Below are 12,753 nucleotides of genomic sequence, written 5' to 3' on the forward strand. Positions count from 1 at the left end.
TCATTATAGCCTACCTTATTATATACTAATTTCTTCCATAAATTCATCCTTCAGAAACTTTCCATGGCTTACTTGGACCTTCCAGAAGATGTTTAGACCCTTAGTTTTGTCCCATACTTCCTCTTGCTTAAATAACCAATCATTTTACTTTAGGACAAAATTTGCTTTCTTGTCTTATTTCTAAGACAGCACCAAATCTAGGACTTGCTGTCAATTTATTAATAACAATAGCTTTTCTGGTAAAAAAGATATACCGCCATATGAAATGTACACATTAATTATGAGATGCATCCTGATTGCATATGTATTGGAGGGGAAATAGTCTGGATATAAGATTATAAAAAAATATGCTGTTATCAACTGTATCATTTTTTAAAATTATCTTTTCTCCATTTCCTTGCAACACATTCTCATGCCAAATTATTTAATCTTGTGTCCATTTCTGGGTTTTCTATTATGTTTCATTGATTTTTCTATTCTCATCCAAGTACTAACCAGGCCCGACCCTGCTTAGCTTCTGAGATCAGATGAAATCAGGCACATTCAGGGTGGAATGGCCTTAGATGATTTTTCTATTCTCAATTGCACAACTCTACTGTTTTATTTTTATGGTTTGATAATATCTTTTGGTATTTAGTAGAGCAGTTACTTTTCTTACTTTTTTTCCCCAAAAAATGTCTTGGCTATTTGTGCCCATTTATTCCTCCAAATGAGTTTTAGAATCATTTTGTCAAAGACTGCATTAGATCAGGTTTCTTTGGGCCAGATAATTCTTTGTTGGGTGGAGTTGTCCTGTGCACTGTGGGATGTTTAGCAGCCTCACTGGCCTCTACCCACTAGATACCAGTCAGTAGGGGCCCCCAAATTATGACAACCAAAAATATCTCCAGACATTGCCAAGATGTCCCCTGGCTGGGGACTTAAATTGCCACCAGTTCAGAACCGCTGCATTGGCTTTATGTTAATTAAGGGAAAATTAATATTTTTATAATACTGTCTTTCTAATCAGAAGCATAACATAACTTTCATTTTATGAGGTTTGCTTCTTGACAATCAGTAAAACTTTTAAGGCTTTCTTTGTTTGGGTCCTGTGGCTTTCTTAATAAGGAGCTAGTGTTTTGATTCAGAATGACTGCCATGCAGTGTTGAGAATATTAATCATGTTAAGGATCCCATAATAAGAATAGTTGACTTTTATGTCCAGCACCACATTAAATGCTTTGCTTCAACCCCATGAGATAGATACTATCAGTATCCCTGTTAGATAGATAAGAAAACTGAGATAGGTCCAACCAGGTGCTAACTGTCAGAGCAAGTTTATCAGCATGAGTCTCCATCTTGAAAATCCTGGCGCAAACCTCACACCAGGTTTCCAAGGAAACATTGTGTGGAGATGCTAGAAATAGTTAAGTGGGGGGAAAGTTGCAGATACAATTCTATGTTTTTCAAATGGATGTTTTTGTAAAAATAGACCAGGGTTTTTTCATCCAAAAATTATCTTTTAAAACTCTCAGGTACTTGTAAAAAAAAAAAATCACTTTCTCTTTCTCAACTCTTTCCTCCAAATATTATAAGTTCATTGCTGTACACAGTTACATAGGGCTGCCATGGAACAGAAAGCAAAATTTGCCTATATTTTTTTTTTTTTTTTGAGACAGAGTCTCACTTTTTTGTCCAGGCTAGAGTGAGTGCCGTGGCGTCAGCCTAGCTCACAGCAACCTCAAACTCCTGGGCTCGAGCGATCCTCCTGCCTCAGCCTCCCGAGTAGCTGGGACTACAGGCATGCGCCACCATGCCCGGCTAATTTTTTATATATATATCAGTTGGCCAATTAATTTCTTTCTATTTATAGTAGAGACGGGGTCTCGCTCTTGCTCAGGCTGGTTTCGAACTCCTGACCTTGAGCAATCCGCCCGCCTCGGCCTCCCAAGAGCTAGGATTACAGGCGTGAGCCACCGTGCCCGGCCTTTGCCTATATTTTTTTTTTTTTTTTTTTTTTTGAGACAGAGTCTTGCTTTGTTGCCCAGGCTAGAGTGAGTGCCGTGGCGTCAGCCTAGCTCACAGCAACCTCAAACTCCTGGGCTCAAGCGATCCTTCTGTCTCAGCCTCCCAAGTAGCTGGGACTACAGGCATGAGCCACCATGCCCGGCTAATTTTTTCTATATATATTAGTTGGCCAATTAGTTTCTTTTCTATTTATAGTAGAGACGGGGTGTCGCTCTTGCTCAGGCTGGTTTCGAACTCCCGACCTCGAGCGATCCGCCCGCCTCGGCCTCCCAGAGAGCTAGGATTACAGGCGTGAGCCACCGCGCCCGGCCTGCCTATATTTTTAATTAATTTTTTTGAGACAGGGTCTCACTCTGTTGCTTGCGCTAGAGTGCGGTGATGTCATCATAGCTCACAGCAACCTCAAATTCCTGGGCTCAAGCGATCCTTCTGGCTCAGTAGTCCCAAGTAACTGGGACTATAGGCGTGCACCACCACACCTGGCTAATATTTCTATTTTTTTGTAGTGATGCGGGTCTTGCTTTGTTGCTCAAGCTGGTCTTAAACTCCTGGCCTCAAGCAGTCCTCCCTCCTCAGCCTCCCAAAGTGCTGGGATTATAGGTGTAAGCCACTGTGCCTGGCCTACCTTTTTTTTTTTTTTTTTTTTTTTGAGACAGAGTCTCACTCTGTTGCCCAGGCTAGAGTGCCAAGGTGTCAGCCTAGCTCACAGCAACCTCAAACTCTTGGGCTCAAGCGATCCTTTCGCCTCAGCCTCTCCAGTAGCTGGGACTACAGGCATGTACCACTATGCCCAGCTAATTTTTTATATATATTTTTAGTTGCCCAATTAATTTCTTCCTGTTTTTAGTAGAGATGGGGTATCGCTCAGGTTGGTTTCGAACTCCTGACCTTGAGCAATCTACCCGCCTCAGCCTCCCAGAGTGCTAGAATTACAAGTGAGCCACCGCGCCTGGCCCCGGCATTTTTAACTTTTTTAACTTAACCCTTTTTATTTTTTACATTTTTAACTTTTTTACATTTTTAACTTAACCCTTTGCACTCGCTTGCTTTTTTCTCAATTCCTTTATTCTACTCGGGATTTAATTTTTTAAATACCCCAGATTTTACAAAGCACGGCAGTAGAATAAAAACTGGAGTTCCTTTTCATACAAACTTATTTATTTGGATTTTTTTATGTTTCAAATTATTGATACATTCAAAGAGTAATTTTAATCTCTATAATTTTTGCTAACCATGTCGAGTCACACTCAACATCTGAGTGCAAAGGGTTAATGCATCATATGTGGAATTAATTTTGGTCTTAAGGTCAGCTCCCTTGCAAACCTGCAGATCCCTTCCCCAATCCCTCATTCATCCTGGGCTGCCTCTGGGAGGTTGAAGGGTCTGGCTACCCAGGAAGGCAAAGTGTTGTCCCCTCTCAGAGAGGAATTTAGTTTTGTATTTTTGTGCTAGCTAATTTTTAAAGTGTTAACATTATTCCAATATGTCTTTTAGTAACAGCTCTATTAAGGTATAATTCCATATTACCGTACAGTAAAATTCACCCATGAAATTCTTTGAGTTGTGCAACAACAGTCACCACTATCTCATCTTAGAACATTTATGTCACTCCAAAAGGAAACCCTGTACCTTTCAATGGGCTCTCTGGTTGGTTGGTTTTTAGGTACATAATCATGTCACTTGAAAAGTAAATTTTCCCCATTTCAAATTATCAACATGCAGGTCATGAGTAAGAACATGTCCCTGTCTATTTCCACTCTAGATAACTACAGTTTTTGTGTATTGTTCCAGAAATTTTCCTTGTTTGTGTGCCACAGACATACATAAATGTCTAATTCTTACCCAATGGGATCATACTAACTTTTTAAAACCATGTAATTTATTTTAGACATTTAAAAAAGTATTAGTACCTCATTCAGACGATTGTCCATTTTGCACACAATGGTACTTGCAGTGCACAACATGGATCCTGGTACATAGTAAGTATTCATTCAATAACTGTTTTATCAGCTACATGTTATTCTAATGTAAAAAGCTCATAAATTAACCAATCCCTTATTGATTTTAATATTTTTTGCTGTCATAGACTATGATATAATAACTCTCTTACATGGTCATAAGAATCTGTTTGTAGGACAAGTTCCTTGTGGTAGAATGTTGAGGATAGAGAGTAATATGTGTTTATGATTTTAACATACACCACTGTTGCGGACATTATGCCGTTCTTAGTGGGATCCTAGTATCTGAGCCTTAGAACTATGTTGCAGAACTCCCACCTTTAGAGATATAATCTACTTCTGCTTAAGGTGAAATGGCAGATGCTCGCTTTCCTGCTCTATTGCACCTAGTGTTCAGACATAGGACTTAGATTCCACCAGTCAGAGATACTGATTCAAGACTTTGGATTGGAAGCTGATGACAGGAAGAAGCAGGACCCAAGTGAGCTTCATTTTGCGGAGTATGGCAGCAGCAATGGCAACCACATGCAGCAGTAGTGTGGGTCCTAGGAGCAGGTACAGCATTGGTGCTCCTGGCCACCACAGCTGGGGTATTTGAGCCTAGTGGCAATGAAAATGGAGTCTTCAGTTGTATAACATGGTTTTGAGTTCCAATGTTAGCTGCAGAGACCCCCAACTTGGTTCTTAGGCTCCTCCTCTAGATTCTAGGAGCTACCTATTTTCCTTTAATAAGTTCCTTTTGTGATTAAGTTGAGCTTTGTTTTGTTTTTTGCTTGCAACTGAGATCCCTGATTGATATATAACTACCAAGTTATACTTCAAAAAGGTTGTCACATACATTCTTATACTAACAGTATATGAAAGTACCTATTTTCTTATACTCTGGATAGTATCATACTTATTAGATTTGTGTCAATCTTACAGTCTTAACATTTTCAACTATCTGGAATTTTGCCAGAAGCAGACAGTCTTCTCAAATGGTTAAGTCTTCTAACATTATAGAATGGAATACCTAGTGATGTGAAAAACTACTTGTGTCATAAACTGTTTCCAGATCATTTAGAGCCTATTTCTATATCCTATAAAATTAGTATGCTAATATACTTTCTGCATGTTTGGATCACTGTAGCTGAGACTCCGTACTTGACCTCCTCTCATCTCACAATCCTTCAACAGGACTTCATTGACTTAACTAGAGAAGCCAGACCAAGGGCAAAGGATCGCAGTGGACTCTGTGTGATCGACCTGACGAGAACTGAAGAAGAAAGCAGACCTATTGCCACTCTCGATTTGACTTTAGAACCCGTCACTCCTTCCCAGAAGGAGCCCACCAGTGTTCAGACGTGTCCCAGCCTCTCCGGCAAAGACGTAACGGAAGGACGAGTGGACAGGAGCTCTCGACCTGCGGCACGGAGAATCGTTAACAGTGATCCCGTGGATTTGGACTTGTTGGAAGACAACACATATGAGGGTCCCCAACCCCCTACAGCCATAAGCGGGGACTCTGTTTACCCAGCAGAGCCGAACTGTAGCACACCCATGTTCAAAGGTGACCTCAACTTCTTGGCAAGGTTACAGCTGTCTTCAGATGTCAGCTCCCTCTCCCCAGCAAGCAATAATGGCAGCAGCAGCAGCAGCAGCCAGAGGGCACCCTTGCCATGTCCACAGCAAGATGTGCCTTGCCCACTACAAGCCTTGCCGTGCCCACTGCGAGCCTTGCCATGTCCTCTGAGAGCCTCTCCATGTCCACCACGAGCCTCCTCGTGTCCACCACGAGCCTTGTCATGCCCGCCACACACCGTGCAGTGCCAGCTGCAAGCTTTGCCTCATCCACCTCAAGAAGTGCCATGCCCTCCTCAAGATGTGCGGTGCCCTCAGCAGAATATGCCAGCCTCACCTCAAGACGCACTGTGGCATCCTCAGCACTTAGCACATCCACCTCAAGACTCTCTGGGCCTACCTCGAGATGCACCAGGCCCACCGCAAAACACACTATACCCACCAGATGCGGCACAGCTGCAAGACATGCCACAGCTACCAGGAGACATGTTGCAGTCACCAGGAGATGCACCACAGTCACCCGGCAACGTGCCACTGTCACCGAGGGATGTGCCACCATCACCAGGAGATGCACCACAGACACCAGGGAACGTGCCACAGTCACTAGGTGATGTGCCACAGTCACTAGGTGATGTGCCACAGTCACCAGGAGATGTGCCACAGTCACCAGGAGATGCGCCACAGACACCAGGGAACTTGCCACAGTCACCAGGAGATGTGCCATACCTACCGGGAGATGTGCCATACCTACCGGGAGATGTGCTGCGTTCACCTGGGGACATGCCATGCTCCTCAGAGGACATGCCATGCTCTCCTGGGGACACACCTCGCTTACCGAGAGACAGGCCTGACTCCCCCCAGAATGATGTGCAGAACATTAACACTCCCATGGATATCTCAAACCCATCCTCTCCGAGCTGCTCTCCCAGCCCGCAGTCTCCACAATCCGAATCTTCCTTAGAGAAAGTTCCTTGGCTCTCTGTCATGGAAACCCCAGCCAGAAAAGAGATATCACTGTCAGAGCCAGCGAACCCCGGGCCTGCCCAGGTACAAGCACGGACACCACAAGGTGGGCTGTACAGCAGACCGTGCCTGCATCGGCTGAAGTACTTCCTCCGACCTCCGGTTCATCACCTCTTCTTCCAGACACTAATACCAGATAAAGATACAAGAGAGGTGAGCTAATGTGTCTTCCCCTAAGGATTAAGTGTCCTATCTATAGGCCTAGGATAAGGTCGGGATGATTGGAGTACATGCATGAAAGGAGAAGCCAAGTATAAATGAAATGTTCATCTTTCTCCCACTAGTGGAGACTGTGCAGTGGAGTCAGATCTGGGTTCAAATTTTAGCCCCACACTTAAAAAAAACTGGCACCATGTAAGTTATTGTGCCTTTCTGAGCCTTAGCGTTCCTGTGTGTGACATGGAGGTAAAAACATACCTCCAGGGTCATTAAATGAGATAACACATGTAAAGTGCCAGAGTGTCTGACTCATCATGGGTGATATTAAAATTCTTGTCTTCAGCTCCTACTCCTTTACTTTCCCAGTGCCCTTATTACAGCTCCCATGTCACAGAAATAATACTATTCTTTGTCACTTCAGTGCCTCTGAAATTACTACTCTCGGACTTTGGCGAGGAAATTCAATTTTAAGACTTTAATGGGTATTCTCCTTCCCATTGGTCTCCACTGATCTATGAAAACTAAACTAGATATGTAAGAAAAAATTGTGGCTGGAAACAGTGGTTCATACCTATAATCCCAGCACGTTGGGAGACCCCAAAGTGGGAAGATCACTTGAGGCCAGCAACTTGAGACTAGCCTGGGCAACACATTGAGACCCCATCTCTAAAAAAAAAAAAATTTATTTTAATTAGCTGAGTATGGTGGTGTGTGCTTGTAGTCCTAGCCACTTTGGAGGCTGGGGATCCAGGAATTTGAGGTTACAGGGAGCCCAGGAACTTGAGGTTACTTACAGTGAGCTATGATCATGCCACTGCACTCCAGCCTCACTGACAGAGTGAGACCCTATCTTTAAAAACAAAAAATTGTGTCCAAGTCCCACAATATGAAGCTTTCTGTTGTTATCTACACCACATCCCTCATATTAAGAAGACTGGCTTGAAGTGGTTCAAAAAGTCAGAAGGCGCACGCACTCTCCTTGTTTACGCAGTCGGTCATCCATCCGTGCCAGCAGGTGCCAGGCATTCACACTGATCTGGCCTTGGAGAATGATTTGTTTCCTCTTGTCTTAATTGTTTTCTAATATGTTTTATGTCTTCTCTCCACCCAACCACTGGCTCATTCTCTTTTTTCCTGTGAGTTTGCCTCAAGTTGGTGACATATCTGTCCCTCATCAAGAGCACTCTTGGGGGACTTGAGAGTTCATCAGTTTTCCATAGTTAAGGCTATGGTGCAACACCAACAGAGAAGCTGTCCCCTTTCTGGGTACACATAGCTGGGATTATGAGTTGGCAATTAGGCTAGACAAAGCAGATTTCTCTTCTTCATTTCTTACCACCTTAAAGAACCTCAGCCACCTAGAATACATCTATAAACTTTTTCTGTCTCTCCTATGATTTCTTTTGGGTTTTTAATAAATATTGAAAAACATAAATAAATATTGGTCATTTTTCACCCAAAACGTCTTCAGCTAGTGCCCACCACTGCCACTTACCAGCCATTGGCCTTAACTCCTCTGAGTCTTTTTTTTTAACTCTAAAATAAGAGTCATAATGCTCATATCTTAGGGTTGTTAGACTTAAAGGTAAATACATAGCTAAGCTACCTTTCAGGTCCTATAGTATTACTCTATAAATATTGTTCCCTTTAAGGGTGTGGGCATCAAAACGGTTTATAAACATTTCTCTGCTTGTAGATGTCCCTATTTGTAGGCAAAATATTAATAATATAGGTTCAAGATTATAAAGTGTATCACATGTAAAACCAACCATCGAAGCAAATTTTTGTTTTTCTCTTGTCTTCCCTAGCTCTTAATTCTCACTACATGCCATATACAATCATGGCCTCTCTCATCAGTGAGCTCAGGGGGAACTTGAAGGTAATTCGAGACATAAGGAAAACTAACTGGTCTCTTTTCCTCAAGAAGATTTTCTGGAAGGGCAATTCCATCCATCATTGTTTCACTCTATTAATGCATGCTGTCAGATCTTTGTTTAGTGAGCTATTTTTAAATTAATAATTTTTTCCAATTTGAAAAATAGTGCTTATTTAGGTGGGGTGCGGTGGCCTGTAATCCTAGCACTCTGGGAGGCTGAGGCAGGCGGATTGCTCAAGGTCAGGAGTTTGAAACCAGCCTGAGCAAGAGTGAGACCCCGTCTCTACTATAAATAGAAAGAAATTAATTGGCCAGCTAATATATATAGAAAAAATTAGCCGGGCATGGTGGCGCATGCCTGTAGTCCCAGCTACTCAGGAGGCTGAGGCAGGAGGATCACTTGAGCCCAGGAGTTTGAGGTTGCTGTGAGCTAGGCTGATGCCAGGGCACTCTCTAGCCTGGGCAACAAAGTGACATTCTGTCTCAAAAAAAGATAATGCTTGTTTATTATAAAACATTTTTATGATATTTATGTTAAATATATATTTTTATGATATACCCTTGATACTATCAGACAGCATTTATTATTGTGAATAATTTGGTATATTTCATTCCCAGTTGCATTTTTATACATAGACATTTTAATTTTTTTAATAATTAGAATTTTTAACATATATATTTATTGGTTTTTTATTTATAGAGAGTACCATGTTTTCCTGAAAATAAGACAGAGTCTTATATTTATTTTTCCTCAGGAAGACACCCTAGGGCTTATTTTCAGGAGATGTGTTATTTTTTTTAAGTACAGTACAACAATCTACATTTATTCAAATATAGTTAAGTCGTCTTCTTCTGGAACATCATCATAGTAATATGGCAGCCACAGCTTTCCTTCTTCCCCCTGGGGGGACACAATACCTAAAGCGGAGAGTCCTGCTCCTCACTTCACTGAGGAGACTTTCCCCTCAAAGCCTCAGCTTGCAGCACGCACAGGATGGCCGGGACCTGACGAGGGAGCCAAACTTGTTGGTGGGGCTGCCCGCACCTTTCCGGTCACCTCTGGGATAGTAGCTGTCATGATGGGGCAGATGAGAAGAGCTACTCGTCTTCTTTACTGCTCCACCACGAAATGCATGGTTTGTGCAGACACACTGCATAGCCACACATCACTAGGTCTTATTTTCAGGGTAGGGCTTCTATTGTGCAAATGCTTCGAAATCCTGCTAGGGCTTATTTTATGGGCAGGTCTTATTTTCAGGGAAACATGGTAGGAGTCAAGAGGATGGCTCTGGAGTTATGCCACCTGTGTTTGAAACCAGCTCTGCCATTTGTTGCATGACAAATGCTTACACTCTAGATCTCAGCTTCTTTCTCTATAAACTAGTAATAATAGTATGTTATTTCTAAGGGTTGTTGTAAGAACTAAATGAGGATAAAGTAAGTGTCCAAAAATTGTTATTGAATGTTGTTATATTCCTATTATATCAAGCAAACTTTTTAATGTTTTTTCCTTCTAATTATAAAAACAATTGCCCATTGTGAAAAAATTTAAAAAACGCAAAAGAACATATAGAGAGAAAATCCATCCCTAATTCCACTACCCACATAGTAGAAAATCACTTTTCATATATTCTCTTCCAGTCTTTATATACATATCTTTCAGGAGGAGAAGGCAACTGAATATTTCCTGTTGTCTTAAAAATATAGCAAAATGAGAACTTCTCCTAACAAAATGAATTTAAAACTTATTTTAGTATCTGATGGAGCATTAAAACTACCCCTAAATCTCTTGTTACCCTTACCCCAAACCTAGGCTAGCTCTTGACTCTTTTATATTTTTCTTTTTAGATGCTATGTTTCATAGATGAAATCATGTTATATATATAATTTTGAATTATTTTTTAACTTTATATAAGCTTTTCCCATGTCATTAAAAAAATTTTTTAGATAAGACTTTTTTTTAAATTACGAAACATTTCAAATGCATGGAAGACTTTGCTGTCTTCAGCCTATTCTAGAACCTCTTGTTTTTATGTACTATAGAAACCTATCCTAATTTCCTTCTTTTTATCTCTGCAGAACAAAGGTCAAAAATTAGAACCCATCCCTCATCGAAGACTAAGAATGGTGACAAACACCATTGAAGAAAACTTTCCCCTGGGGACCGTGCAGTTTTTGATGGACTTTGTGTCACCCCAGCATTACCCACCCAGAGAAATCGTGGCTCACATCATCCAGAAAATCCTGCTCAGTGGCTCTGAGACTGTGGATGTCCTAAAGGAAGCCTACATGCTTCTCATGAAAATTCAACAGTATGAATCGTAACAGCTGCTGTGGGCAAAACTTCTAGGGAACCTGGGCTTCAGGGCACAGCTTTCTCTTGCCTGAGCTTTATTCAGCTAGCCATCAGGGAGGGCAACTTAGTATATTAGTGTCGTTTGGACTGCAACTGACAGGAAATCCAATCTAAATTGGTTTTGATAGCTGGGAAAAGAGAATTTAATTACTTATTTACTAGAAACCTGGGAATAAGAGGTGACATGATTTAGTATTAAAAAGTGGTTACCAGGATTCATTTTTTAGCTTTGCTTTGGTACCATTTTTCAGGCTCCACGTGTTAGCCCTCCCAGCCTCAGGCTTCATAACACTCCCAGTGGGAGAGATAATCTTCTTCCCTTATAGTCACATAAGAGTTCTGAAATTGAGTCTTATAGGATTTAATTGGCCTAACAGTAGACATTAGTCCATCTTTGATCCAATCACTGTGAATTGAGGGGTAAAATGTCATGATTGGCTCAGTCACATACTTACCTTGGAATTCTGGTAGGTAAAGCTAGTTTGCTAAAAGTAATAAAAGCTAGTTTGCTAAAAGTTGGTTTCTTCAAGACAATATTGGAGGCGGGGCGAGGTGGCTCACACCTGCAATCCTAGTACTTTGGGAGGCCGAGGGGGGAGAATTGCTCAAGGTCAAGAGTTTGAAACCAGCCTGAGCAAGAGTGAGACCCCGTCTCTACTAAAAATAGAAAGAAATTAATTGATCAACTAAAAAATATATATATATACACACAAAAAACTAGCTGGGCATGGTGGTACATGCCTGTAGTCCCAGGCATGTAGTCCCCTACTCGGGAGGCTGAGGCAGGAGGATCACTTGAGCCCAGGAGTTTGAGGTTGCTGTGAGCTAGGCTGATGCCACGGCACTCACTCTAGCCTGGGCAACAAAGTGAGACTCTGTCTCAAAAAAAAAAAAAAAAGACAATATTGGAATACTAATGTTTCCCCAAAAGGGGAGTAGATACTGGATAGCAAAAACAATGAAGTTCTGCTACCCTCAGCTTGACATAGTGTGGTACCAGAGGGTGGGCAAGAGCACTGAGGCTAAGAGGAAACTTCTTCCTTCTATGATCTTCCAGATCCTGTCTATTCTTCCACTAAATTTTCCAGAATTCTAATTGATGTCACTTAACTTTCAGGCTACATCCAGCCAATGCCAAGACAGTGGAGTGGGACTGGAAACTGCTCACCTATGTCATGGAGGAAGAGGTAACATAACAATTTTGATGATGTATCTTCTGCAGAGGAGGATTTAACTATAAAGAAAAGTGACATCAAATCTGGTAATAAAGTCTATGCCATATTTCTCCTGATATTCCTATCCCCGACAAAAAGTTGCTGTTGAAATGGTATGTACCATCCCCTGTTTAAGATTAAGTACATTCACTTACCCCTCTCCTTCTATGAGATCCCATTAAAAACAACAGTAAATGAATAGAGAAGGTTATAAATCCATAACTATAAAAATAAGAGGAAGGACAGTAGATTTGAATGAAGATTTGGAATACCTAAAGAAAATGTAAGAATGATGGCTGCTGAAGCTGGACAGAAAAAGGTACAGACTAGAATACATGTAGAAAAGGCTGCAGCCAAGGACAAAGGAAATCTTCCCTTTAGAGCACCAGTGAGATTTTGGACTCAGAAACATATAGTAGAGAGTGGAAGTCAGATATGGGCTATAAATGGGTTTTTAGTGGAAGTCTGTGGATGAAACAATCAACCTCTTCATTCTTTTTTTTTTTTTTTTTTTTTTTTTTTTTTTTGAGACAGAGTCTCGCTTTGTTGCCTAGGCTAGAGTGAGTGCCGTGGCGGTCAGCCTAGCTCACAGCAACCTCA

At 41.5% G+C, this 12,753-nt stretch overlaps 1 protein-coding gene across 4 annotated transcripts in view; it reads left to right on the forward strand.

Moving 5' to 3' along the window:
* Positions 1–12,753, forward strand: part of SIMC1 (SUMO interacting motifs containing 1) — a 41,439-nt gene that overhangs the window by 9,608 nt on the left and 19,078 nt on the right. For 3 of the 4 annotated variants that reach the window (XR_012915308.1, XM_075998449.1, XM_075998450.1), the window contains exons 2-4: positions 5,142–6,701; positions 10,663–10,895; positions 12,057–12,126. Coding sequence is in view for 3 of the 4 variants with exons in the window: in XM_075998449.1 (XP_075854564.1) it covers positions 5,142–6,701; positions 10,663–10,895; positions 12,057–12,126 (1,863 nt within the window). In the remaining variant the exon portion in view is untranslated. The remainder of the gene's footprint in view (positions 1–5,141; positions 6,702–10,662; positions 10,896–12,056; positions 12,127–12,753) is intronic. The other variant, XM_075998451.1, reaches the window with a different exon arrangement.

This window comes from Microcebus murinus, chromosome 28, assembly GCF_040939455.1.
Source record: "Microcebus murinus isolate Inina chromosome 28, M.murinus_Inina_mat1.0, whole genome shotgun sequence".
Classification (NCBI taxonomy): Eukaryota; Metazoa; Chordata; class Mammalia; order Primates; family Cheirogaleidae; genus Microcebus; species Microcebus murinus.